This window comes from Fundulus heteroclitus, unplaced genomic scaffold, assembly GCF_011125445.2.
Source record: "Fundulus heteroclitus isolate FHET01 unplaced genomic scaffold, MU-UCD_Fhet_4.1 scaffold_41, whole genome shotgun sequence".
NCBI lineage: Eukaryota > Metazoa > Chordata > Actinopteri > Cyprinodontiformes > Fundulidae > Fundulus > Fundulus heteroclitus.
In genome coordinates, this window is record NW_023396824.1 from 1,870,406 (window position 1) to 1,896,353 (window position 25,948).

Below are 25,948 nucleotides of genomic sequence, written 5' to 3' on the forward strand. Positions count from 1 at the left end.
CTGCTCCTTATCCTGACTTAAAACTATTAAACGAGTTTTTAGTTGCTGGTTCGTTTCCCACAGTTTAAATTATTTGAATAAGAAGGTCATCTGACTCATAAAGTGCAGCATTGATTTATTCCACAGGGATTTATCTCAAAGGTTTCTGTTAATTTAATCATTCTGGTTTACAATACTGTGTCAGAACCGTGGCACTGCTGAATCTGGCCCGGTTCTGAACAGGTTCTGCAGTCAGTCCCGGTCCGGCCATCAGCCTGTGGTTCTGATGCTGGTTCTGGTGTGGCTCCTCTTCCTCTGGACAACAGAACAGGTTCTCTGTGGGCTTCAGGTCCGGTCCGGTTGGGTCACAACAGAATGAGGTTTGGAGCGCTGAACAAACTCCAGCTTCCATTAAGTGCAGGAATAGCAGCAGTAAAAGTTACAATCCTTCCTAAACTCAATCATCTATTCATGAAGAGTTCTTTAACTGAACAGGGAGGCTGCTGCTACCATGCATGTTGTATTATTGTATAATTTACAGAATTATCACATATTCTACTATTGTGTGTTGTGTTTTCCCCATTTGTTTAATATTTCCTCTGGTTTTTACCCTTATCTTCTTTTTTACAGCTAACGTTAGATCAGACCACTGAGCTATATAATACACTGGAGTGCTAATCACCGCCTGTTAGAACGAGTCGCTTTGAAGCCACCAGCCGCCATATTGGTACTCCCTATTTCCCCTCAGTAACTAGGGAATATGTGCGCTACAGCATCGAATAACGAGGATTTTCTCATGTTCAGGGGGGGCTTAAAACTTTTAAAATGTCAAATGCCATATACTTTTATGTTATGTTCTAAAAATATCAAGTACTGAGAAAGTCATGTGCTGAAATATTTTGCATTTTATTCATTTAAATATATATGTTTAACATTTATAAATATATAAATAACAATATACAAAAACATATATTTACATATGTGTATACATATATATATACATATATACATATACACATACTTGTATATACATATATATATATTTAATATGAATAACATGTAAAATATTTCAGCACCTAATTTCCTAGTAGTTGATAGTGTTAGTACATCCACTGACTGTAGAATTACCTGTGAAACGTTTTCACACAGCCAGAAAACTGCTTGTTGCTGCAACCAAATCCTATGGGATTCTGTGAGAGTAGGGAGTAGCAAGATGGCGGCCAGTGACTTCAGTTTTTCGGCAAAATCAGCACTCCAGTGTATTATATAGCTCAGTGGATCAGACCAGCTACTTTTCTTCTTCTACTCTCTTATTTCTCATCACTAATAATTGTGTGTAACTGTTTCTGCTGTCACACCTGAAGTTGCCATCAATTCATTAATTACACAGTATTACTGGAAGAAGAAAAAGGCAAAACTAAAACTCACAACCTTACAAAAATAAATCACTCGACAGTGTTGATGCACCAAGTTTTATAAGATTATTCCTTTATTGTCCAGCCTATTAATGTAACCTACAGTAACAGAACAACATTTCCATAACATGCGAAGCTGCAACATGCACCATCATGGTAGTCCATCAGCATCCAGCTGAGGCGTGTTACCTTAGTACCTGGGGACGGTTAATAACTGGATCAGAACCTTTGTTGGATGTAAACATTTACTGAGTCTGCTGGCAGCAGCAGCAGCTGCTGGAGGAGGAAGGAGCTGAGGAGGCGCTGCTTAGAGCATCTGGGAGGCAGCGTCTGTCCCTGAAGGAGCTCTGCAGCAGCTCCATGCATGGAGGACAGACATGCTCCATCAGCGGTTCTCCTCCTGTCTCCACCTCCTGCTCCGGGTCCAGAGGACGTCCCGGATCAGAACCGGTCCTCCTGAGTTTATCAGCCTCTTCCTCTCAGCTGCAGATCAGCTCCATCAGACCAGAGAAGATGGCTGATGCCTCCTCAGATAAAGAAGGTCTGCAGCAGCGCCCCCTGCAGGCCAGGAGACCTCAGCCTCCTCAGCAGGTACATTCTGCTCTGACCCGGTCCAGTTCATGGTTCTGAACACCCAGGTACTGATCAGAGTCCACTCTCTCTACATCAGGTCTCAGGATGTTCTCCTGGGTCAGAGAGGTGGTTCTGGACCTGAGGAGGTCCTCCAGCAGCTCCTTTGTTCCCCTGCGTTTAACCTGAGGAGGTTCTGCTGGTACCGGTCCACAAAGTTCTGGACTCCCTGTCTGTCCTCCTCTGTGATGATGACGTATTAATCAGGATTAACAGGAAGTGGTGACTGAAAGTGTTCTGGTGATTTCCTACAACTCCCAGCAGCCCCCTCGGTCCGCCGCCACGTCCCCGCCTCACCTGCTGTTGCCACAGCAACGCAACAACTCCAGACCTGCAGCGATCCTCTCGCCGTTTAACCGCCTCCACCCCGTTTCTCCCGGTTTTTCCCGGTTTCTCCCGGTTTGTCCCGGTTTGTCCCGGTTTCTCCCGGTTTGTCCCGGTTTCTCCCGGTTTGTCCCGGTCTAACCCCGCAGATGACGGCGCGGCCCCGGTACTTCACCGCCTCGGAGGTGGCCTGTCACCGCAGCTCAGCCGACCTGTGGGTCTCCTTCCTGGGCAGAGTGTGCGACCTGAGCCCGCTGGTGAGCCGCTACCACGGTGAGGAGAACGCCGCGCTGCGGCAGGTTGACCTTCTGCTCATAGTCAGACTACCTGAGATAGAGCTCACCTGGTCACATGGTCACCTGGTCACCTGGTCACATGGTCAGCTCACCTGGTCACCTGGTCACATGATCACCTGGTCACATGATCAGAATGTGGGAGAGCATCTCTGCAGGCAGCCTGGAGGTCTCTGGGTGCAGAGGTGGACCTCAGGCGGTGGTCAGGAGGAAGGATGGTCAGGTCTGGACCTGAGCTCCCTGCAGGAGGTCCACCCTGCTCCTCCTGCTGGTGCTGGTGGAGTCCATGGGGAGCAGCACCATGGACTCCACCAGCACCAGCAGGAGGTCCACCCTGCTCCTCCTGCTGGTGCTGGTGGAGTCCAGGGGGAGCAGCACCATGGACCCCACCAGCACCTGCAGGAGGTCCACCCTGCTCCTCCTGCTGGTGCTGGTGGAGTCCAGGGGGAGCAGCACCATGGACCCCACCAGCACCTGCAGGAGGTCCACCCTGCTCCTCCTGCTGCTCCTGGTGGGGTCCATGGGGAGCAGCCCCCTGGTGGCCCTCAGTGATGGATGTGTTTCTGTCTGCAGGAGATGTTCTGCTGCTTCCCATCTTGGAGTGTGCAGGAAAGGACATCAGCAGCTGGTTTGACCCCAGGACCAAAGACGTGAGTGTTGCTGAAGGTTCTCCCAGGGTTCCTGGACTAGATGTTAGAGGAGAAGTTCTGACACCAGCTCCTTAACCTTTTGCTCTTCATGAGACCAGAACCAGAGTCCAGCTGAACGCAGAACTTTAACTGCAGATGTTCTGGTTCTGGCCTCAGAGGTTCTTCAGAGAACATCCAGCAGACGGGTCAGGGAGGAGGTTCTGGTCCATTTCCAGCAGGTCAGGTTCTACAGAACCTACAGGAGGGAGAGTCTGTCAGCAGGACATCTGTTGATCATGGACCAATCTGACCTTTATGGAGGAGTTTCCAGATCAGAAGAAGTTTCCTTCAAAAGAGCAAAGGAGCTGGAGACCGATCTCTGGAAGGACTGAGGACTGAGGACTGTGTCCATAAAGGAACAGACCAGCCTGAGGATGTTCACAGTGAGACACGGTGGTGGCAGCATCATGCTGCGGGACGGGGGAGCTGGTCAGAGCTGATGGAAGATGGATGGAGCTAAAGCAGGAGGAGAACCTGTTAGATGCTGCAGAAGGTCCACCAGCTGCAGGTCCTGCAGCTGGTCCACCAGAAGGTCCAGCTGCAGGTCCACCAGAAGGTCCTCTTCACTGTGTTCTAACCTTCTTCTGACCAGTTCTCCCATTTATGGAGGTTAAAGTTCACGCTGTTGGCTTCCAGCCCAGTGTTCCATGTTTTTAGGAGGAATTATCACGTTAACTGTTTGTGTTATTCTCTGATGAAGACAACGTACCAGAGCTACTGACGTCTACGTCTCTGTTCCCTCAGTCCTGCTAGTGATGGAACCAGGCTCACCGTTTACCTGCCAGGTAAACAGAGACAGGTAAACAGGAACCAGGAAGTAACGAAGCAAAGCGTCAGAGGACACTCCAGGTGTCCCTCCCACATGTGATCACTGGTGTCCTGCTAGCAGCGCTAACGTGTCTCACTTTAGTGATAACAACCTTTGGGTGAACAATGAGTCCCACATCAGGCTGTCCCACATCCAGGCTGTCCCACTTCAGGCTGTCCCACATCCAGCTGTCCCACAACCAGATGTCCCATTTCAGACTGTCCCACACCAGGCTGTCCCACAGCCAGCTGTCCCATTTCAGGCTGTCCCACATCCAGCTGTCCCACTTCAGACTGTCCCACAACCAGATGTCCCACATCCAGCTGTCCCACAACCAGATGTCCCATTTCAGACTGTCCCACACCAGGCTGTCCCACAGCCAGCTGTCCCATTTCAGGCTATCCCACATCCAGGTGTCCCATACCAGACTGTCCCACATCCAGCTGTCCCACTTCAGGCTGTCCCACAGCCAGCTGTCCCATATCAGGCTGTCCTACTTCAGGCTGTCCCACAGCCAGCTGTCCCACTTCAGGCTGTCTCATTTCAGGCTGTCCCACACCAGGCTGTCCCACAGCCAGCTGTCCCATTTCAGGCTGTCCCACATCCAGGTGTCCCATACCAGACTGTCCCACATCCAGCTGTCCCACTTCAGGCTGTCCCACAGCCAGCTGTCCCATATCAGGCTGTCCTACTTCAGGCTGTCCCACAGCCAGCTGTCCCACCTTAGGCTGTCCCACATCAGGCTGTCCCATGTCATAGGTTCTCTGAGGCGTTTAGGTTCTCTAAAGCGTTTAGGTTCTCTGAGGCGTTTAGGTTCTCTGAGGCGTTTAGGTTCTCTGAGGCGTTTAGGTTCTCTAAAGAGTTTAGGTTCTCTGAGGCGTTTAGGTTCTCTGAGGCGTTTAGGTTCTCTAAAGCGTTTAGGTTCTCTGAGGCGTTTAGGTTCTCTGAGGCGTTTAGGTTCTCTGAGGCGTTTAGGTTCTCTAAAGCGTTTAGGTTCTCTGAGGCGTTTAGGTTCTCTGAGGCGTTTAGGTTCTCTGAGGCGTTTAGGTTCTGTAAAGCATTTAGGTTCTCTGAGGCGTTTAGGTTCTCTGAGGCGTTTAGGTTCTCTAAAGCGTTTAGGTTCTCTGAGGCGTTTAGGTTCTCTAAAGCGTTTAGGTTCTCTGAGGCGTTTAGGTTCTCTAAAGCGTTTAGGTTCTCTAAAGAGTTTAGGTTCTCTAAAGCGTTTAGGTTCTCTAAAGCGTTTAGGTTCTCTAAAGCGTTTAGGTTCTCTGAGGCGTTTAGGTTCTCTGAGGCGTTTAGGTTCTCTGAGGCGTTTAGGTTCTCTAAAGCGTTTAGGTTCTCTGAGGCGTTTAGGTTCTCTAAAGCGTTTAGGTTCTCTGAGGCGTTTAGGTTCTCTAAAGCGTTTAGGTTCTCTAAAGCGTTTAGGTTCTCTAAAGCGTTTAGGTTCTCTGAGGCGTTTAGGTTCTCTGAGGCGTTTAGGTTCTCTGAGGCGTTTAGGTTCTCTAAAGCGTTTAGGTTCTCTAAAGCGTTTAGGTTCTCTGAGGCGTTTAGGTTCTCTAAAGCGTTTAGGTTCTCTAAAGCGTTTAGGTTCTCTGAGGCGTTTAGGTTCTCTGAGGCGTTTAGGTTCTCTAAAGCGTTTAGGTTCTCTAAAGCGTTTAGGTTCTCTAAAGCGTTTAGGTTCTCTGAGGCGTTTAGGTTCTCTAAAGCGTTTAGGTTCTCTGAGGCGTTTAGGTTCTCTGAAGCGTTTAGGTTCTCTAAAGCGTTTAGGTTCTCTAAAGCGTTTAGGTTCTCTAAACGGTTTAAAGAGTTAATTTCTATGAATGGACTAACGAAGACGTTGAATCCAGCTGGGACCACCAGGTAAACCCACCAGGTAAACCCACCTGAGATGTTTCCTGCTGTCTTCAGGTCCTGCGGTGCGTGGACCCTCTGACCTGCTGCCAGCGGTACTACACCCCCAGGGGGCGCTTCCTGCACGTCCCCCCCGCCGGCCCCCGCTGCGACTGGGACACGGACATCGGGGAGCCGTGGTGGAGGGACCGCAGGTACGTGGTGGGGAAGCTGTCGGCTAAGACCAGGTGGATCCGGATCATCAACACGCTGACGTCCCAGGAGCAGCTGCTGGAGGTGAGCACTTCCACCAGGTGCACTCTGGGTAATGGAGTCTGCTCCTCTGACTCACAGAGTCTCTCCTGGCTCCTCAGGTGTGCTCTGAGGAGACTCTAGAGGAAATCCTGCGGCGCTACCTGCGCTACAACAGCCACGCCCGCAGCTACACCTGGAAGTTCAACGGCGAGGCGCTGGACATGGGCAAGACGCTGAGAGACAACGGCGTGGTGGACGATGACCAGGAGCTGGAGCACCTGAGGCTGGACAGAGACCTCTTCATCCCCGCCGTCCTGCTCCACTTCAACGATGACCTCACGGACGGATGATGTCATCGCTGTGACCTCACACCTGCAGCGGGACGTTAAACAGACTCTCTGTGCAGAAAGACTTGCTCACCCTGAAATATTAAACTTCAACTTCCTGATGTTTAATCCACCAGGTCATGTGATCATATGTCTGGATACACCTGCATACACCTGCTTACTCTTGTATAAACCTGCATACACCTTTATACACCTGTATACACCTGCTTACTCTTGTATAAACCTGCATACACCTTTATACACCTGTATTCAGCTTCATACACCTTTGCACACCTGCATACACCTGCTTACTTTTGTATAAACCTGCATACACCTTTATACACCTGTATACACCTGCATACTCCTGCATACACCTGTATTCCCCTTAATACACCTTTATACTCCTGTATACACCTGTATTCACCTTTATACACCTGTATACACCTTAATACTCCTGCATACACCTGAATACACCTGCGTACACCTTTATACACCTGTATACACCTTTATACTCCTGCATACACCTCTTTACACCTGCGTACACCTGCATACACCTGTATTCACCTTTATACACCTGTATACACCTTTATACTCCTGCATACACCTGAATACACCTGCATACACCTGTATTCACCTTTATACACCTGTATACTCCTGTATACACCTTTATACACCTGTATACACCTTTATACTCCTGCATACACCTGAATACACCTGCGTACACCTTTATACACCTGTATACACCTTTATACTCCTGCATACACCTCTTTACACCTGCGTACACCTGCATACACCTGTATTCACCTTTATACTCCTGCATACACCTGAATACACCTGCATACACCTGTATACACCTTTATACTCCTGCATACACCTGTATTCCCCTTTATACTCCTGTATACACCTGCATCTACCTGTATACACCTTTATACTCCTGCATACACCTGTAAACACCTGCATACACCTTTATACACCTGTATTCCCCTTTATACACCTGTTTTCACCTTTATACACCTGCATATACCTTTATACTCCTTTGTACACCTGACTATTTAACCCGCCCACACCAGCTCATCAGGTCCAGCCTGGTGCTGCCTGACTCCGTCTCTCTGAGCAGAACCGTTCCCACTGCAGCTTCATGGCGTCTTTCAGGGACCGGGTCAGAACCTGTGACCCAGCAGGACCTTTAGCCCAGGTTGGTCTTTGGATCCTCCAGAACCGCCTCTTGGATTCTGAAGAGTTCTCGTTGTCCCTCTAACAGGCCCACAGCTCCATCTGTTGTTCCACAGCAGCTTCACAGCACAGACTAAAGGTGGGATCATTTTATCCTCCTCAGAACGAGAAGATTCTTGGTGCAATAAAGGATTTTATTTATTACTTATTATTTACTCTTATTTATTATTTACATTTATTTTAAGCCTCTGATGTTCTTCAGTCAGGGTGTAACAACATGTAACCGCTGCAGTAGGTCCTGACCACAGCACAGATCTGATCCGTCCTCCTTCTTCTACCTGCTGCAAAGCTCTCCAGGTCAGTCTGGAGGCATCTCACCAGGTTCCTAAGCCAGAAGGTGGAGGAACCTGGTGAGCTGCAGGCTGGAGAACGTCCAGGACCTCCTACACACAGATAGACTTCAGATTCCTCCTGTACATTCACAACATAATAATAAACAATTTCATTAAAAGGCTCCAAGGACAAACAGAAGACAAACGAGAAACTTTATAAACATCAGTAAATGTCAGGAAGGTAGCAGAAAACCAGCATCCCCCCCCCCAGTGTCCTGTCTAGCAATGTGGCAATGATTTATGCATGTAAATAGTTTTATTGTGATTCCTGCAGGGAGAATTTCAAATTATATGGACATGACAATGGGAGAGTAAAGGAAGAACAAAAAGTGAAAGAAAAGAAAAAAAAGAGTAGAGGTGAAAGAAAGAGGAGATAAAAGGAAGAGAATGATAAAATGTCCTCTGTCTGCTCCATCACCTGGAAAGAGACACAAAAAGAACAGCACAACCAACAGACATAAAGCAACAGATACACTCGAATAACACCTAGATGCCATTGCTAAATCATATATATTATTATGTAAGCTGACATGTGTAATGTGATATTTGAAAAAAGAAAGTAAAAGAGAATAAGTAAATAAATTATAGCCTTTCTGTATATAAGTGAACATTTAATACCTGGGACCCAGCACCTGTGGGAGATGTGAAACTGCACTAGTTTAGGTGAAGATTATCCAGAAATAGCTTGATAGTGATTGTGGAGAACCAAAGACCCACCTTCCCCGAGCACAGAGGCAGGCGTCAGGGGACCCGTAACCCCGGACTCCCAAAGGGGCCCTCAAAGCAGGTCGCCCAGGAGGGGCCGACACAGGATATCTGCACCCCCAACTTCTCCAGAGGCCTCTGGGGCCTCTGGCCCCTTTTTGGGAAGAGCAGTGGCATCAGCCCCAGTCCCTGCAAGCCGCCTGGGACTGGGGGACATTTTTTTTTCTGTTTGTAGAAAAAACATTTTCTATGAACAGAGACGCTGGGTGTGGGACAACATGAATAAATCAGAAATGTGTATCTGCCGCTCTCCATCGTCTCTGTTGCACCTGTCCACCAGGTGTTTGACCTCCTCTCTGTGGGTCATCATTGTCCTGATGGGACCCTCCACTGTCCAGTCGTCTCCATACCTGATGAAGTGGTTCACGCTGAGGAGCAGTGGGCCCGGTCCACAGCCCTGGGGGGGGCTGGTGCTGTGGTCCAGCTACAGGGGGGTGTTGGGTCCAGGGGTCCAGTCTGTCCCCAGGTTCTGGTGGAGGACTGTGGTGAGCTAAAGTCCAGGATCAGAGTACCCTCCATGGGGGTGCAGTTGTTCTCCAGGAGACGTGTCCTCTGTGGAGCGCTAAGCAAACCTGAGCAAACAGCCATGGACACCAGGTCTACAGCGTATAATGGGTCAGGTTCTGATTCTGGGGCCATGGACCGGTTCCAGGTCACATTCTGACCGGTCCCTTTATAAACCGGTTGTTGTGATCTTCTGTGGACCGGGTTCTGAGTGCAGAGCGTGTGAGCCCGGTGTCCTACAGGCTTTTTGGGGAAGTGTGGAGTGAGAGTCAGTTCCTTCCTCAGGAATCTGCTCTGGTGAAAAGGAGAAGTTCTGCAGAAACATGATGAGTGGACATTTTCACCCACAAGGGAGGAAGAGGAGGAGGAGCAGCCTGGTGTTTCTGGAGAAGCTCAGCAGAAAACCGTTGGGTCCTCCAGAGGCAGCAACCCAGAGAGGAGCAGCTTCAAGCTTCATCTGAAGGTGTTGAGACAGGTGAGACCTTTAACCTGACGTTCTTTAGACCGCTCCAGAGTTTGACCTGTGGCAGGAACAGTGTTCTTCCCTCGGTTCTAGATGTTCCTCACCTCCGCTCAGTTCTTCTGCAGCTGGAGTGTTGACCTTCCTGTCAAAGAGGCTCTGAAGCTCAGCTAGCAGACGGAAACATCTCCACCATGTTCAACGACTTCATGGAGAAGGACCCGGACCGCTGCGCCCTCTGGATCAAAGGTCTGAGAGGGAAGGCCAGGGATGGAGATGTTTTTTATCTGTTTCTGACTCTAATGGCCTGCCTGTCCCCCTGTCCCCCTGTCTGTCCCTCTGTCCCCCTGTCCCTCTGTCTGTCCCTCTGTCTCCACGTCCGTCTCCATGTCCACGTCTCAGAGAGTCCTCCTGGCTCGGCCTCTGGGCCCCTCAGGTTCAGACGCTGGTTGTTTCCTGCGGTGATGGTTGCTGTGGTCTTTGTCCTCATGGTGGTGCTGGGACTCACCAGTAGGTACTCACACATCTGCTTTAGCCCTGACCTGTGGGGGACCATCTGTGGGGGACAGAAGACCTAAAGTTAAATCCAGAGCTGAGCGGTTTAGTTCAGCTCCTTCTTCATCATGAACACACAGCAGTGGACATACTGCTGACATTAATGACCATCTAGAGGAGATCCTGGTTTCTGGTCCTCTGTAGAGGGTAAACGGTAAAATGGTGATGGACTCTACTTATTTAGCACTTTTCCAGTCATACTAAACACTCAGAGGGTGCAGTTAGTTCTTTCAATGGTCACATGGAGACGGTATGTCTGAGTAACTCCAGACCAGATGTAATGTCCACCTCCTGCTGCTGTTTTTCATATTTTTCTATAAAATGAAGGTAAATCCAGCAATTTATTAAAATCTGAGCAAATATTAAAGGTAGAGTCTGTGATTTTTCTGGAAGCTTCCCCAAGTCCCTTTTTGAATAACTCTACATGCGTTAGACCGTCTTACCTGTTTTTCTGCTCTTCAGGGGAATTGCTTGAAAAAAATCTTCTCTGGTCTTCTTTCTTTATACTTCCTCTTCTTCTCATTAACATGAACGCTGTTTGTTTGATGCGACTCTCCGCCATGTTCAAAGTCTACGGTGAGAGCAGCGGAGCTACAATGAACGGCTAACTGCTAAGCTAACTGCTAAGCTAACTGCTAAGCTAACCACTAAGCTAACTGCTAAGCTAACCACTAGGCTAACTGCTAAGCTAACCACTAAGCTAACCACTAAGCTAACAGCTAAACTAACCACTAAGCTAACTGCTAAGCTAACCACTAAGCTAACTGCTAAGCTAACCACTAAGCTAACTGCTAAGCTAACTACTAAGCTAACTGCTAAGCTAACCACTAAGCTAACCACTAGGCTAACTGCTAAGCTAACCACTAAGCTAATCGCTAAGCTAACCACTAAGCTAACTGCTAAGCTAACCACTAAGCTAACTGCTAAGCTAACAGCTAAACTAACCATAAAGTTAAGATAAGATAAGATAAGATAGTCTTTATTGATCTCACAATGGAAAAATTCACTCGTCACATCGGCTCATACAAGAAGGTGCAGAGTAGGGAAGGTGCATTCAGTTATATACAGTGAATCTTCATATATACAATGGATCAGAAAGAATACCAAAAAATACAAAAAAGGAAATAGGAATGGGCATATGGTGTCTCATTTACATTCTTAGTGGTCTATATATATATATATATATAAACATATCTATATACTTAAATATATACATATATCTATGCTCCTACTTACATACGCACCTACGCGTATGTACGTGCATATACATTGTATACATTTGTACATACATACATACATACATACATGTGGGCTGACTTATGTTCAGGTGTTGATAGCAGCAGAAGTCACTACATCAGGATAATTGCACGGGTTGTAGGACAGTGTATAAATAGATTATTGCACCTTGGTTATTGCACATTAGTTAGCCACTAAGCTAACTGGATACACAAACACTAGAAGTGCGCAGCCAGCAAGCAGAAACTAACTAGAAAGGAGCTCACTGGCGTTACGTGAGCGTGTCAGAGAATTACGTCATGTGGGACAACCAATAAGAGGATTCCCCCAGAACCTGAGGGACAGAGGAGGTGAGAGCAGAACCAGAACTCTGACCAATCCCTGACATTCGGACCGAACGGCAGCGATTGGTCGGTTTTTACAGGCCTGCAGATTTTAACTTCCTTTTTCTGAATACATAATGTATTTACTACTGTCAGGATGAGTTTACCAAATAAAACAAAAAGTGTGTCTGAACAGGATCACCAGCTACAGCTTTAATGTAAATGTGTTAAAAAGGGACAAAAGCAGAATGTTTATCACGTCTAAAGGTACTTAGAGCTCCTTCTTCCCCACCTGGACTCGTGTTCTGGTCAATGGTTCTTCACGGTTCCATGGTTCTACTGTAGTTTCATGCTTTAACCAGACCTTCAGGGGGAACTGGAACATGTTGGTGGAGCCAGCGGTTCTGTACCGGCTGTGAGGCTCAGGTCCAGTGACGGTTCTGTTTGTGATCAGACAGGAAGACCTCGGACCGCCTGTGGTCTGCAGAGGAAGAGGTCTCCAGTCTGGACGCCAGGATGGAGACCCTGAATGCATCTCTGCAGCAGGCTCACGGTAAACCGTAGATCTGCCACTGCTGGCCTTTCAGAATAAAAGCAGTCTGGTTCTTGTGTAGCAGCCCAGAAGCTGTGGTCAGCAGAAATGTTCTGGTTCCGTTTGCACTTTAAACTCAGAACATTTTGTCTGCCAGAGTCCATCAAAGACCTCCATCCGCTGCAGTGGTCCATTCAGAACAACAAGGACCGCCTGTCCTCAGGTGTGTGAGTTCTCAGTAACAGTCAGAACTCTGTGGGCCGGATCAGAACCAGCAACCTCTGTGTGTGTTCAGTGGAGGCGGCGCTGCAGCAGCTGTCCGGCCTCGACCCGCTGCGCAGGAAGGTGGACGGCCTGAAATGTTCGCTGGAACGCCTCATCAGCAACGGTACGGACAGAGACGTTCATGTCCTCACCCCGTCAGGACAGAGACGTTCATGTCCTCACCCCGTCAGGACAGAGACGTTCATGTCCTCACCCCGTCAGGACAGAGACGTTCATGTCCTCACCCTGTCAGGACAGAGACATCAGTGTCCTCACCCCGTCAGCCCGGCTCAGTGTCTCCGTGTCCGTCTCAGGCTCAGCCGCCGGACCGTGTTGTCCTCTGGACTGGGTTCCCTTCGGCTCGGACTGCTACTTCTTCAGCCGTCAGACTCTACCCTGGAGCCAGGCCAAGAGCTGGTGTGAGACCAAGGACGCTCACCTGGTGATCCTGCACACCGACCAGGAGTGGGTGAGACACCTGTCTGTCTGTCTGTCTGTCTGTCCTACAGGTGGACCTGCCATCTCACCGGCTGACTGGATGAGCATCTCTGACAACCAAAGAAGGGCTGACACTGGGGACACCTGTCCCCTCAGGCTGGGTCTGGACAATCAGGAGAGATTGAGTGGCAGCAGCTGAAGCTACGGCTCAACGATGAGCTGGACTCTTCTCTGGTTGTGTCCACCACAGACCTTCCCTCCTTCCAAAGAGAACCGCCTCCCTGGACCTTCCTGCTGCGTCTCATCGTTATATTTATTATTATCTCCCATGTGAACCAGCAGAAGCTAAAACCTGCGGTGGGCTCTGTGCTTCACACGGCGGCCTGTCCTGGAGCTCACCTTACCTGTTGTCCACCTGAAACACTCTGCTAAAGCCAAGCTCTCCATCAGGTCTGATCTCTGTTCTGTGCAGGACTTTGTGACCAAGAACTCGGTTCCTCACCTGTACTGGGTGGGCCTGACTGACGGGAGGACAGGGAAGTGGGAGTGGGTCAACCAGACGCCTTACGTCATGCAGCGCAGGTACACCTGGACGCCTGTCCTCTGAGCAGCCCTTTGTTTCCACCCCCAGCCTCCTTCTCACCGTGGGGGGGGGTGTTTGGTTCCAGGCGGTGGGTTCCTGGGCAGCCGGACGCCTGGACCGGCCACGGCCTCGGTCCTGACGATGAAGACTGCGCTCATCTTCACAGAGATGGACGCCTGAACGACCGGCACTGCAGCCTCAGCACCCGCTACATCTGCCAGAAACACAGCAGGGCCACCTGAGCACACCTGTCCACAGGCTCCGCCCCCAAACCGACCGCCGGGTCAGGCAGCGACGCTGCTGTGGACTGGAACCGCTCACAGAACCTCAGAGAGAGGCTGATGTGAAAGATGTTTGGGTCTGAGCAGATGTTCTCTGGTCTGATGTGGCATTAAAGGAACATCTGGAAACTTCACGCTGCCTCTGGTTTCTTTCTGTTTGTCTTTGATCTGCTTCCCCTTTGATGTTCACACACACACACACACACACAGACACACACACACAGTAACACACACACACACACACACAGTAACACACACACACAGTAACACACACACACACACACACAGTAACACACACACACAGAGTAACACACACACACACACACACAGAGTAACACACACACACACACACACAGAGTAACACACACACACACACACACACACACACACACACACAGTAACACACACACAGTAACACACACACACACACACAGTAACACACACACAGAGTAACACACACACACAGTAACACACACACAGTAACACACACACACACAGTAACACACACACACACAGTAACACACACACAGTAACACACACACACACAGTAACACACACACACACAGTAACACACACACACAGAGTAACACACACACACACACACACAGAGTAACACACACACACACACACACACACAGAGTAACACACACACACACACACACACACACACACACACACAGTAACACACACACAGAGTAACACACACACACAGTAACACACACACAGTAACACACACACACACACACACACAGTAACACACACACACACACACACACACAGTAACACACACACACCATCCTGGTGTTTTCCAGTTCAAAGTGCGTCCTGCGGCCGTTGACCTGCAGCGCAGCGTTTGGACAGACGAAGACGAGGACAGCCACCATGACGACTGAATACCACGACCAGGTTGAGGACGAGAGCAACTCCTTCTGGAACCAAGGTAGCTGCTGATCAGTCCCAACTGGACCCAGACGTGGGAGACCGGAGACTAACGTGTCCCTCTGTCCACCAGAGCCCCGTCCCGTGTCCTTCTCAGGCGTGTCCCGGTACCGCCGCTGGCTGTACCCGGGCCTGGCCGTCACCTTCGTCCTGATATTCGTCATCGCAGTGGGAGCCACCAGTGAGTACATCCAGCTCTGGTTCAGGTCTTCTTCTCTGTGAGACCCCCAGCAGGTCCACAGCAGGTCCAGCTCCTGGTGGAGACGGGATCAGTTCCTCTGCTCTGTACCGCTAAGGTTTCTGGAGGATTTTATTCACTGAACGACTCCTTTTTAAACGTGTTAGTGTGACTGAGATCCATTAAAGCTAAGCAGCTTCAGAGATAATTTCTCCGTTTCTCTGAACCGTTTAGTGCCATAGCGGCTCTGAGAGGCCAGAAGACACCTAGACATGTTACAGTGTGACAGAGGAACCAGTAGTCCACAGCAGGTCCACTGATGTGGACGTAGAACCAGTCCTCTATGGGGCCGCCACGGTGGGAACTGGACGTCCGTTAGGGGAAATAAGCTGGAGATGACAGAGAGACGATTTATTCTACATAAAATAAGGATGCATTGCTATAGAGGAGCCCAGCAGCACCGAGGTGAAGCAGAGCTAGGCTGGCCTAAAACATCGCTCTGCCAGTTCAGCTTTAGACTTTATTGTCATTTAGTATTTACAGAGTGCACACAGAATGACATTTAGTTGCATACAGGTTACAACAGAGTATCAGGTGGAATAAGGCAACATTATAATATAAAGTGTAGCAGTGATCAGATGTAACAACCAGGAGAAAAACAGTGCAGAAGAATGTTCAACCGTTGTTTATGTGCAAAAATAATGGTGCAAAAAGGTAAATGGACAATGAGAGTTCAGCAGCGTTGGTAATGCCAGTAAAGATGCAAATGTGTTGCAGAGTCCAGTTTAGAGTTAAAGAGTTCAATGCAAACATGTGATCCATGAAATGGTTCTACTGGTTCTGAGGGTTCTGGTACAGGAAGCAGCAGTGGTCATGAAGGAAGAGATGCCTCCAGATCATTGTTCCTAGAATTCACCCGGTGAGGTCCAGCTCACTTCCTGCCTTTGATTTCAGTTATAATTAAAAAAGAATGAAGAAAAGGACATTTTCTTTTTCAGCACCAACAGACAGGTGGGAGTGGGTCCAGCTGACCTCTAGGAACCGTTTAGTGCAGTACCCTTGTTTAGTCTTTTCATTTATGTAGGATTAGTGTAAATAAAGTAGGAACCACTGGTTTGGCTTTGCACCAATAAACATGCGTAGACTATCTGCTGCCCTGGTTGTTGGTTATAGGTAAACAGACCTACATGTACTGGAATCTAAGTCCAGAACCAGTGACAGGTTAGGTGACTGGCTCTCTCAGCTGAGACGCTTAGAATAAAGGGATCCAGTGAATCCATTGAATAAAGGGATCCAGTGAATCCAGTGAATAAGGATCCAGTGAAGAGGGTGAAAATAGATTCAGTGAATCCGATGGGGGAAAAGGATTCACTGAATCCAGTGAGAATAGCTCCAGTGAATCCAGTTAATATGAATCCAGTGAATCCGTTTGATATGGATCAAGTGGATCCAGTGGATCTGGTGAATGCCGTGCAAGTGGATCCAGTGAAAATGGTTCCAGTGAAGATTAATCTAGTGAATCCAGGGAAAATGGATCCAGGAAATCTAGTGAATAGGGATACAGTGAATCCAGTTAATATGCATCCAGTGGATCCAGTGAAATTGGTTCCAGTGATTCCAGTGTTTAGGGATCCAGTGAATCCTGTAAGAATGAATCCAGTGGATCCAGTGGATCCAGTGAGCGGTGAGCTGTTGCAACACCTTTGCTCTGTTTTTTCTGATGGGTCAGCAACAATAAACCACGTCGTCACACCGAGCAGGTAAATACCAGCGAGGGTAAAGGAACACCTGGAAGGTGGAGTCTGCTGCATCACGTTTGTGTCTAACAGCTAACGGGTTCTAGATGTAAAACTCCAAAGGTTCCTGTAACGTTCTGAACCGTACGTGTGTGCAGACACCAACACACTGAGTCGGCTCTGGTCGGTGGAGAAAACTGTGTCCAACAAGACGGAGTGGATGTCCTCCGTCCTGCTCCTCACCAAAGGTAAGACACCTGTCCAGGTAGGCTGCACCTGCTGTAGTTGGTCCTTCATCTGACTCCGCCTCCTGTTGTCCACCACAGACACAGCTAAAGATGTGCAGAGGCTGAAGTTCTCTGTGGAGAGCAACAAGGAGCAGCTGGCCTCAGGTGAAGCACGTGGCTGAGAACCTCAAAGCTCTGGAGACCTCTGCTGACCCTGACTCTGTGTTCCCTCAGTGTCTGAAGGCCTGAAGCAGCTCTCAACCCTGGACACCATCGGGAGGACGGTCGCCAAGCTCAAATGTTCCCTCGAACGCTACATCAACAACGGTCTGTAAACGCTGCAGGGTCCCTGAGGACTAACTGGAAAGTTCCCTCTTTACCTCCTCCGTTCTTTTCTGTCCCCTCTGTCTCCCTGTGTCTCAGGTTCAGTCTTTGATGTCCACTGTCCCCTCTGTCCCCTTGTGTCTCAGGTTCAGTCTCTGATGTCCACTGTCCCCTCTGTCCCCTTGTGTCTCAGGGTCAGTCTCTGATGTCCACTGTCCCCTCTGTCCCCCTGTGTCTCAGAGTCATTCTCTGATGTCCACTGTCCCCTCTGTCTCCTTGTGTCTCAGGGTCAGTCTCTGATGTCCACTGTCCCCTCTGTCTCCTTGTGTCTCAGAGTCAGTCTCTGATGTCCACTGCCCCCTCTGTCCCCTTGTGTCTCAGAGTCAGTCTCTGATGTCCACTGTCCCCTCTGTCTCCTTGTGTCTCAGGGTCAGTCTCTGATGTCCACTGTCCCCTCTGTCTCCTTGTGTCTCAGGGTCATTCTCTGTCTCCTTGTGTCTCAGGGTCAGTCTCTGATGTCCACTGTCCCCTCTGTCTCCTTGTGTCTCAGGGTCATTCTCTGTCTCCTTGTCTCAGGGTCAGTCTCTGATGTCCACTGTCCCCTCTGTCCCCTTGTGTCTCAGGGTCAGTCTCTGATGTCTACTGTCCCCTCTGTCCCCTTTTGTCTCAGGGTCAGTCTCTGATGTCTACTGTCCCCTCTGTCCCCTTGTGTCTCAGGTTCGGTCTCTGTCTTCTTGTGTCTCAGGGTCAGTCTCTGATGTCCACTGTCCCCTCTGTCCCCTTTTGTCTCAGGGTCAGTCTCTGATGTCTACTGTCCCCTCTGTCCCCTTTTGTCTCAGGGTCGGTCTCTGATGTCCACTGTCCCCTCTGTCTTCTTGTGTCTCAGGTTCGGTCTCTGATGTCCACTGTCCCCTCTGTCCCCCTGTGTCTCAGGTTCGGTCTCTGTCTTCTTGTGTCTCAGGTTCGGTCTCTGATGTCCACTGTCCCCTCTGTCCCCTTTTGTCTCAGGGTCGGTCTCTGATGTCCACTGTCCCCTCTGTCCCCTTGTGTCTCAGGTTCGGTCTCTGATGTCCACTGTCCCCTCTGTCCCCTTGTGTCTCAGGTTCGGTCTCTGATGTCCACTGTCCCCTCTGTCCCCTTTTGTCTCAGGGTCGGTCTCTGATGTCCACTGTCCCCTCTGTCCCCTTGTGTCTCAGGTTCGGTCTCTGATGTCCACTGTCCCCTCTGTCTCCTTGTGTCTCAGGGTCAGTCTCTGATGTCTACTGTCCCCTCTGTCTCCTTGTGTCTCAGGTTCGGTCTCTGATGTCCACTGTCCCCTCTGTCTCCTTGTGTCTCAGGTTCGGTCTCTGATGTCCACTGTCCCCTCTGTCTCCTTGTGTCTCAGGTTCGGTCTCTGATGTCCACTGTCCCCTCTGTCTCCTTGTGTCTCAGGGTCAGTCTCTGATGTCTACTGTCCCCTCTGTCTCCTTGTGTCTCAGGTTCGGTCTCTGATGTCCACTGTCCCCTCTGTCTCCTTGTGTCTCAGGTTCGGTCTCTGATGTCCACTGTCCCCTCTGTCTCCTTGTGTCTCAGGTTCGGTCTCTGATGTCCACTGTCCCCTCTGTCTCCTTGTGTCTCAGGTTCGGTCTCTGATGTCCACTGTCCCCTCTGTCTCCTTGTGTCTCAGGGTCAGTGTCTGATGTCCACTGTCCCCTCTATCTCCTTGTGTCTCAGGGTCGGTCTCTGATGTCCACTGTCCCCTCTGTCCCCTTGTGTCTCAGGTTCGGTCTCTGATGTCCACTGTCCCCTCTGTCTCCCTGTGTCTCAGGGTCGGTCTCTGATGTCCACTGTCCCCTCTGTCCCCTTTTGTCTCAGGGTCGGTCTCTGATGTCCACTGTCCCCTCTGTCCCCCTGTGTCTCAGGTTCGGTCTCTGATGTCCACTGTCCCCTCTGTCTCCTTGTGTCTCAGGTTCGGTCTCTGATGTCCACTGTCCCCTCTGTCTCCTTGTGTCTCAGGTTCAGTCTCTGATGTCCACTGTCCCCTCTGTCCCCTTTTGTCTCAGGGTCGGTCTCTGATGTCCACTGTCCCCTCTGTCTTCTTGTGTCTCAGGTTCGGTCTCTGATGTCCACTGTCCCCTCTGTCTCCTTGTGTCTCAGGTTCAGTCTCTGATGTCCACTGTCCCCTCTGTCCCCTTTTGTCTCAGGGTCGGTCTCTGATGTCCACTGTCCCCTCTGTCTTCTTGTGTCTCAGGTTCGGTCTCTGATGTCCACTGTCCCCTCTGTCTCCTTGTGTCTCAGGTTCGGTCTCTGATGTCCACTGTCCCCTCTGTCTCCTTGTGTCTCAGGTTCGGTCTCTGATGTCCACTGTCCCCTCTGTCTCCTTGTGTCTCAGGTTCGGTCTCTGATGTCCACTGTCCCCTCTGTCTTCTTGTGTCTCAGGTTCAGTCTCTGATGTCCACTGTCCCCTCTGTCTCCTTGTGTCTCAGGTTCGGTCTCTGATGTCCACTGTCCCCTCTGTCTCCTTGTGTCTCAGGGTCAGTGTCTGATGTCTACTGTCCCCTCTGTCTCCTTGTGTCTCAGGTTCGGTCTCTGATGTCCTCTGTCCCCTCTGTCTCCCTGTGTCTCAGGGTCGGTCTCTGATGTCCACTGTCCCCTCTGTCCCCTTTTGTCTCAGGGTCGGTCTCTGATGTCCACTGTCCCCTCTGTCCCCTTTTGTCTCAGGGTCGGTCTCTGATGTCCACTGTCCCCTCTGTCTTCTTGTGTCTCAGGTTCGGTCTCTGATGTCCACTGTCCCCTCTGTCTCCTTGTGTCTCAGGTTCGGTCTCTGATGTCCACTGTCCCCTCTGTCTCCTTGTGTCTCAGGTTCGGTCTCTGATGTCCACTGTCCCCTCTGTCTCCTTGTGTCTCAGGTTCAGTCTCTGATGTCCACTGTCCCCTCTGTCTCCTTGTGTCTCAGGTTCAGTCTCTGATGTCCACTGTCCCCTCTGTCCCCTTTTGTCTCAGGGTCGGTCTCTGATGTCCACTGTCCCCTCTGTCTCCTTGTGTCTCAGAGTCAGTCTCTGATGTCCACTGTCCCCTCTGTCTCCTTGTGTCTCAGGTTCGGTCTCTGATGTCCACTGTCCCCTCTGTCTCTTTGTGTCTCAGGTTCAGTCTCTGATGTCCACTGTCCCCTCTGTCCCCTTTTGTCTCAGGGTCGGTCTCTGATGTCCACTGTCCCCTCTGTCTTCTTGTGTCTCAGGTTCGGTCTCTGATGTCCACTGTCCCCTCTGTCTCCTTGTGTCTCAGGTTCGGTCTCTGATGTCCACTGTCCCCTCTGTCTCCTTGTGTCTCAGAGTCAGTCTCTGATGTCCACTGTCCCCTCTGTCTCCTTGTGTCTCAGAGTCAGTCTCTGATGTCCACTGTCCCCTCTGTCTCCTTGTGTCTCAGGTTCGGTCTCTGATGTCCACTGTCCCCTCTGTCTCTTTGTGTCTCAGGTTCAGTCTCTGATGTCCACTGTCCCCTCTGTCCCCTTTTGTCTCAGGGTCGGTCTCTGATGTCCACTGTCCCCTCTGTCTTCTTGTGTCTCAGGTTCGGTCTCTGATGTCCACTGTCCCCTCTGTCTCCTTGTGTCTCAGGTTCGGTCTCTGATGTCCACTGTCCCCTCTGTCTCCTTGTGTCTCAGGTTCGGTCTCTGATGTCCACTGTCCCCTCTGTCTCCTTGTGTCTCAGGTTCGGTCCTCTGATGTCCACTGTCCCCTCTGTCTCCTTGTGTCTCAGGTTCAGTCTCTGATGTCCACTGTCCCCTCTGTCTCCTTGTGTCTCAGGTTCGGTCTCTGATGTCCACTGTCCCCTCTGTCCCCTTTTGTCTCAGGGTCGGTCTCTGATGTCCACTGTCCCCTCTGTCTTCTTGTGTCTCAGGTTCGGTCTCTGATGTCCACTGTCCCCTCTGTCTCCTTGTGTCTCAGGTTCGGTCTCTGATGTCCACTGTCCCCTCTGTCCCCTTTTGTCTCAGGGTCGGTCTCTGATGTCCACTGTCCCCTCTGTCTTCTTGTGTCTCAGGTTCGGTCTCTGATGTCCACTGTCCCCTCTGTCTCCTTGTGTCTCAGGTTCGGTCTCTGATGTCCACTGTCCCCTCTGTCTCCTTGTGTCTCAGGTTCGGTCTCTGATGTCCACTGTCCCCTCTGTCTCCTTGTGTCTCAGGTTCGGTCTCTGATGTCCACTGTCCCCTCTGTCTCCTTGTGTCTCAGGTTCAGTCTCTGATGTCCACTGTCCCCTCTGTCTCCTTGTGTCTCAGGTTCGGTCTCTGATGTCCACTGTCCCCTCTGTCCCCTTTTGTCTCAGGGTCGGTCTCTGATGTCCACTGTCCCCTCTGTCCCCTTTTGTCTCAGGGTCGGTCTCTGATGTCCACTGTCCCCTCTGTCTTCTTGTGTCTCAGGTTCGGTCTCTGATGTCCACTGTCCCCTCTGTCTCCTTGTGTCTCAGGTTCGGTCTCTGATGTCCACTGTCCCCTCTGTCCCCTTTTGTCTCAGGGTCGGTCTCTGATGTCCACTGTCCCCTCTGTCCCCTTTTGTCTCAGGGTCGGTCTCTGATGTCCACTGTCCCCTCTGTCTTCTTGTGTCTCAGGTTCGGTCTCTGATGTCCACTGTCCCCTCTGTCTCCTTGTGTCTCAGGTTCGGTCTCTGATGTCCACTGTCCCCTCTGTCCCCTTTTGTCTCAGGGTCGGTCTCTGATGTCCACTGTCCCCTCTGTCTTCTTGTGTCTCAGGTTCGGTCTCTGATGTCCACTGTCCCCTCTGTCTCCTTGTGTCTCAGGTTCGGTCTCTGATGTCCACTGTCCCCTCTGTCTCCTTGTGTCTCAGGTTCGGTCTCTGATGTCCACTGTCCCCTCTGTCTCCTTGTGTCTCAGGTTCGGTCTCTGATGTCCACTGTCCCCTCTGTCTCCTTGTGTCTCAGGTTCAGTCTCTGATGTCCACTGTCCCCTCTGTCTCCTTGTGTCTCAGGTTCGGTCTCTGATGTCCACTGTCCCCTCTGTCCCCTTTTGTCTCAGGGTCGGTCTCTGATGTCCACTGTCCCCTCTGTCCCCTTTTGTCTCAGGGTCGGTCTCTGATGTCCACTGTCCCCTCTGTCTTCTTGTGTCTCAGGTTCGGTCTCTGATGTCCACTGTCCCCTCTGTCTCCTTGTGTCTCAGGTTCGGTCTCTGATGTCCACTGTCCCCTCTGTCCCCTTTTGTCTCAGGGTCGGTCTCTGATGTCCACTGTCCCCTCTGTCCCCTTTTGTCTCAGGGTCGGTCTCTGATGTCCACTGTCCCCTCTGTCTTCTTGTGTCTCAGGTTCGGTCTCTGATGTCCACTGTCCCCTCTGTCTCCTTGTGTCTCAGGGTCAGTCTCTGATGTCCACTGTCCCCTCTGTCCCCTTTTGTCTCAGGGTCAGTCTCTGATGTCCACTGTCCCCTCTGTCCCCTTTTGTCTCAGGGTCGGTCTCTGATGTCCACTGTCCCCTCTGTCCCCTTTTGTCTCAGGGTCGGTCTCTGATGTCCACTGTCCCCTCTGTCTTCTTGTGTCTCAGGTTCGGTCTCTGATGTCCACTGTCCCCTCTGTCTCCTTGTGTCTCAGGTTCGGTCTCTGATGTCCACTGTCCCCTCTGTCCCCTTTTGTCTCAGGGTCGGTCTCTGATGTCCACTGTCCCCTCTGTCTTCTTGTGTCTCAGGTTCGGTCTCTGATGTCCACTGTCCCCTCTGTCTCCTTGTGTCTCAGGTTCGGTCTCTGATGTCCACTGTCCCCTCTGTCTCCTTGTGTCTCAGGTTCGGTCTCTGATGTCCACTGTCCCCTCTGTCTCCTTGTGTCTCAGGTTCGGTCTCTGATGTCCACTGTCCCCTCTGTCTCCTTGTGTCTCAGGTTCAGTCTCTGATGTCCACTGTCCCCTCTGTCTCCTTGTGTCTCAGGTTCGGTCTCTGATGTCCACTGTCCCCTCTGTCCCCTTTTGTCTCAGGGTCGGTCTCTGATGTCCACTGTCCCCTCTGTCCCCTTTTGTCTCAGGGTCGGTCTCTGATGTCCACTGTCCCCTCTGTCTTCTTGTGTCTCAGGTTCGGTCTCTGATGTCCACTGTCCCCTCTGTCTCCTTGTGTCTCAGGTTCGGTCTCTGATGTCCACTGTCCCCTCTGTCCCCTTTTGTCTCAGGGTCGGTCTCTGATGTCCACTGTCCCCTCTGTCCCCTTTTGTCTCAGGGTCGGTCTCTGATGTCCACTGTCCCCTCTGTCTTCTTGTGTCTCAGGTTCGGTCTCTGATGTCCACTGTCCCCTCTGTCTCCTTGTGTCTCAGGTTCGGTCTCTGATGTCCACTGTCCCCTCTGTCTCCTTGTGTCTCAGGTTCGGTCTCTGATGTCCACTGTCCCCTCTGTCTCCTTGTGTCTCAGGTTCAGTCTCTGATGTCCACTGTCCCCTCTGTCTCCTTGTGTCTCAGGTTCAGTCTCTGATGTCCACTGTCCCCTCTGTCCCCTTTTGTCTCAGGGTCGGTCTCTGATGTCCACTGTCCCCTCTGTCTCCTTGTGTCTCAGAGTCAGTCTCTGATGTCCACTGTCCCCTCTGTCTCCTTGTGTCTCAGGTTCGGTCTCTGATGTCCACTGTCCCCTCTGTCTCTTTGTGTCTCAGGTTCAGTCTCTGATGTCCACTGTCCCCTCTGTCCCCTTTTGTCTCAGGGTCGGTCTCTGATGTCCACTGTCCCCTCTGTCTTCTTGTGTCTCAGGTTCGGTCTCTGATGTCCACTGTCCCCTCTGTCTTCTTGTGTCTCAGGTTCGGTCTCTGATGTCCACTGTCCCCTCTGTCTCCTTGTGTCTCAGGTTCGGTCTCTGATGTCCACTGTCCCCTCTGTCTCCTTGTGTCTCAGGTTCGGTCTCTGATGTCCACTGTCCCCTCTGTCTCCTTGTGTCTCAGGTTCGGTCTCTGATGTCCACTGTCCCCTCTGTCTCCTTGTGTCTCAGGTTCAGTCTCTGATGTCCACTGTCCCCTCTGTCTCCTTGTGTCTCAGGTTCGGTCTCTGATGTCCACTGTCCCCTCTGTCTTCTTGTGTCTCAGGTTCAGTCTCTGATGTCCACTGTCCCCTCTGTCTCCTTGTGTCTCAGGGTCAGTCTCTGATGTCCACTGTCCCCTCTGTCCCCCTGTGTCTCAGGTTCGGTCTCTGATGTCCACTGTCCCCTCTGTCTCCCTGTGTCTCAGGTTCGGTCTCTGATGTCCACTCTTCCCTCTGTCTCCTTGTGTCTCAGGTTCGGTCTCTGATGTCCACTGTCCTCTCTGTCTCCTTGTGTCTCAGGTTCGGTCTCTGATGTCCACTGTCCCCTCTGTCCCCCTGTGTCTCAGGGTCAGTCTCTGATGTCCACTGTCCTCTCTGTCTCCCTGTGTCTCAGGTTCGGTCTCTGATGTCCACTGTCCCCTCTGTCCCCCTGTGTCTCAGGGTCAGTCTCTGATGTCCACTGTCCTCTCTGTCTCCTTGTGTCTCAGGTTCGGTCTCTGATGTCCACTGTCCCCTCTGTCCCCCTGTGTCTCAGGGTCAGTCTCTGATGTCCACTGTCCTCTCTGTCCCATTGTGTCTCAGGTTCGGTCTCTGATGTCCACTGTCCCCTCTGTCCCCCTGTGTCTCAGGTTCGGTCTCTGACGGTTGCTGTCCCCTCTGTCCCCCTGTGTCTCAGGTTCGGTCTCTGACGGCTGCTGTCCCCTCGGGTGGGAGACTTTTGGCACCAGCTGTTACCTGTTCAGTAGGACAACCCTGTCCTGGCACGAGGCTAGGGACTGGTGTAATGGACACGAGTCTCACCTGGTCATCCTGATGAGTGATGAAGAATGGGTGAGACAGCGTGTCCCTCTGTTTTCAGGATTTAAACCTACAGCCTCTGAACTTCATGAGTCCCTTTATCCGTCCCCGGTCCAGGACTTTGTGACCCGCCATGCGGCGGGGAGCTTCTACTGGGTGGGTCTGACGGATGAGAAGTCAGGACGGTGGGAGTGGGTCAACCAGACGCCGTACGTCATGAACCGCAGGTAGAACGTCTCACCTGGCTTCATGGTTACCTGTTCTACGACACTGAGTCCTTTAATTTAGCCTGGAGAACTGCTTATTTTAATCTTTACTAAGTTTTTAATCCAGGAAGAACCACAGTAGTTTTTCTGCGGTTGTTTTGTAGACGGTGGAAACCCGGGCAGCCTGACAGCTGGACGGGTCACGGCTTCGGCTCTGGAGACGAGGACTGCGCCCACATCCACAACGACGGCCGCCTCAACGACCTGCACTGCTCCACCAGGTTACGCTACATCTGCCAGAGACACAGCCAGCGCAGCTGAGGGCCTGCAGCCACCGGAGCCAGAGCTGCTGCCCCCTACTGGTGGGGGACACCAGCAGACCCACTTTGACCCGTTTAGCCCCGTTTTTGTAACCAGGACACTTTAGATTGGACAGATGTCCCAGTTTAATAAAGTTCCTCTTGTTCTCAGTTGGTCTCTGTTCATTTGTCAGATCAGATTCTAATTCTGCCTGAAGTTCAAGCT

General features: G+C 51.0%; 4 protein-coding genes and 1 long non-coding RNA gene across 11 annotated transcripts; all 5 read left to right on the forward strand.

Annotated features, from left to right (window-relative positions):
• The first annotated feature begins 2,328 nt into the window (after positions 1–2,328).
• Positions 2,329–6,762, forward strand: LOC105922226 (cytochrome b5 domain-containing protein 1). Its single transcript, XM_012858118.3, has 4 exons — positions 2,329–2,621; positions 3,215–3,291; positions 6,047–6,265; positions 6,343–6,762. Exons 1-4 carry the CDS (start codon positions 2,498–2,500, stop codon positions 6,571–6,573), a joined length of 651 nt encoding a protein of 216 aa, XP_012713572.2. The 5' UTR covers positions 2,329–2,497; the 3' UTR covers positions 6,574–6,762.
• LOC118560222 lies at positions 3,853–6,038 on the forward strand. Of its 4 annotated transcripts, XM_036131103.1 has the most exons (3): positions 3,853–5,167; positions 5,240–5,329; positions 5,402–6,038. In XM_036131103.1, exons 1-3 carry the CDS (start codon positions 4,264–4,266, stop codon positions 5,947–5,949), a joined length of 1,542 nt encoding a protein of 513 aa, XP_035986996.1. In that variant the 5' UTR covers positions 3,853–4,263; the 3' UTR covers positions 5,950–6,038. The 4 variants fall into 4 exon arrangements, with proteins under 4 accessions (XP_035986996.1, XP_035986993.1, XP_035986994.1 ...); XM_036131100.1 differs by having other exon boundaries at positions 3,853–5,329; positions 5,384–6,038; XM_036131101.1 differs by having other exon boundaries at positions 3,853–5,329.
• Positions 6,763–9,163: 2,401 nt separating the features above from the next.
• LOC105922222 (C-type lectin domain family 10 member A) lies at positions 9,164–14,189 on the forward strand. Of its 2 annotated transcripts, XM_036131122.1 has the most exons (10): positions 9,164–9,858; positions 9,972–10,092; positions 10,246–10,353; positions 12,412–12,510; positions 12,647–12,712; positions 12,785–12,877; positions 13,068–13,222; positions 13,664–13,773; positions 13,860–14,062; positions 14,098–14,189. In XM_036131122.1, the coding sequence occupies exons 2-9, from the start codon at positions 10,038–10,040 to the stop codon at positions 14,014–14,016; spliced, it is 843 nt and encodes a 280-aa protein (XP_035987015.1). In that variant the 5' UTR covers positions 9,164–9,858; positions 9,972–10,037; the 3' UTR covers positions 14,017–14,062; positions 14,098–14,189. The 2 variants fall into 2 exon arrangements, with proteins under 2 accessions (XP_035987015.1, XP_035987014.1); XM_036131121.1 differs by having other exon boundaries at positions 13,860–14,189.
• A 645-nt stretch (positions 14,190–14,834) lies between these two features.
• On the forward strand, positions 14,835–25,893 carry LOC105922223 (asialoglycoprotein receptor 1). The gene is given in 9 exon segments (XM_012858114.3): positions 14,835–14,995; positions 15,068–15,175; positions 17,067–17,156; positions 17,235–17,300; positions 17,370–17,462; positions 25,096–25,250; positions 25,335–25,444; positions 25,588–25,699; positions 25,701–25,893. Coding segments are annotated over 9 exon segments (942 nt in total). The 5' UTR covers positions 14,835–14,937; the 3' UTR covers positions 25,851–25,893.
• LOC118560241 lies at positions 17,469–24,674 on the forward strand. Of its 3 annotated transcripts, none has more exons than XR_004929206.1 (3): positions 17,469–17,605; positions 18,036–18,392; positions 24,626–24,674. It is a non-coding gene; the product is annotated as an uncharacterized LOC118560241 (long non-coding RNA). The 3 variants fall into 3 exon arrangements; XR_004929207.1 differs by lacking the exon at positions 24,626–24,674 and adding an exon at positions 19,455–19,490; XR_004929205.1 differs by lacking the exon at positions 24,626–24,674 and adding an exon at positions 18,656–18,798.
• Positions 25,894–25,948: the final 55 nt, after the last annotated feature.

Coding starts and splice junctions, on each gene's coding strand:
- LOC105922226 (XM_012858118.3), top strand. CDS start 2,498: ATGACGGCGCGGCCCCGGTACTTCACCGCCTCGGAGGTGGCCTGTCAC. Junction 2,622..3,214: donor GCTGGTGAGCCGCTACCACG/GTGAGGAGAACG, acceptor TTCTGTCTGCAG/GAGATGTTCTGCTGCTTCCC. Junction 6,266..6,342: donor CCCAGGAGCAGCTGCTGGAG/GTGAGCACTTCC, acceptor CTGGCTCCTCAG/GTGTGCTCTGAGGAGACTCT.
- LOC118560222 (XM_036131100.1), top strand. CDS start 4,264: ATGAGTCCCACATCAGGCTGTCCCACATCCAGGCTGTCCCACTTCAGG. Junction 5,330..5,383: donor AGGTTCTCTAAAGCGTTTAG/GTTCTCTAAAGA, acceptor TAAAGCGTTTAG/GTTCTCTAAAGCGTTTAGGT.
- LOC105922222 (XM_036131121.1), top strand. CDS start 10,038: ATGTTCAACGACTTCATGGAGAAGGACCCGGACCGCTGCGCCCTCTGG. Junction 10,354..12,411: donor GGTGGTGCTGGGACTCACCA/GTAGGTACTCAC, acceptor GTTTGTGATCAG/ACAGGAAGACCTCGGACCGC. Junction 13,774..13,859: donor CCTTACGTCATGCAGCGCAG/GTACACCTGGAC, acceptor GTTTGGTTCCAG/GCGGTGGGTTCCTGGGCAGC.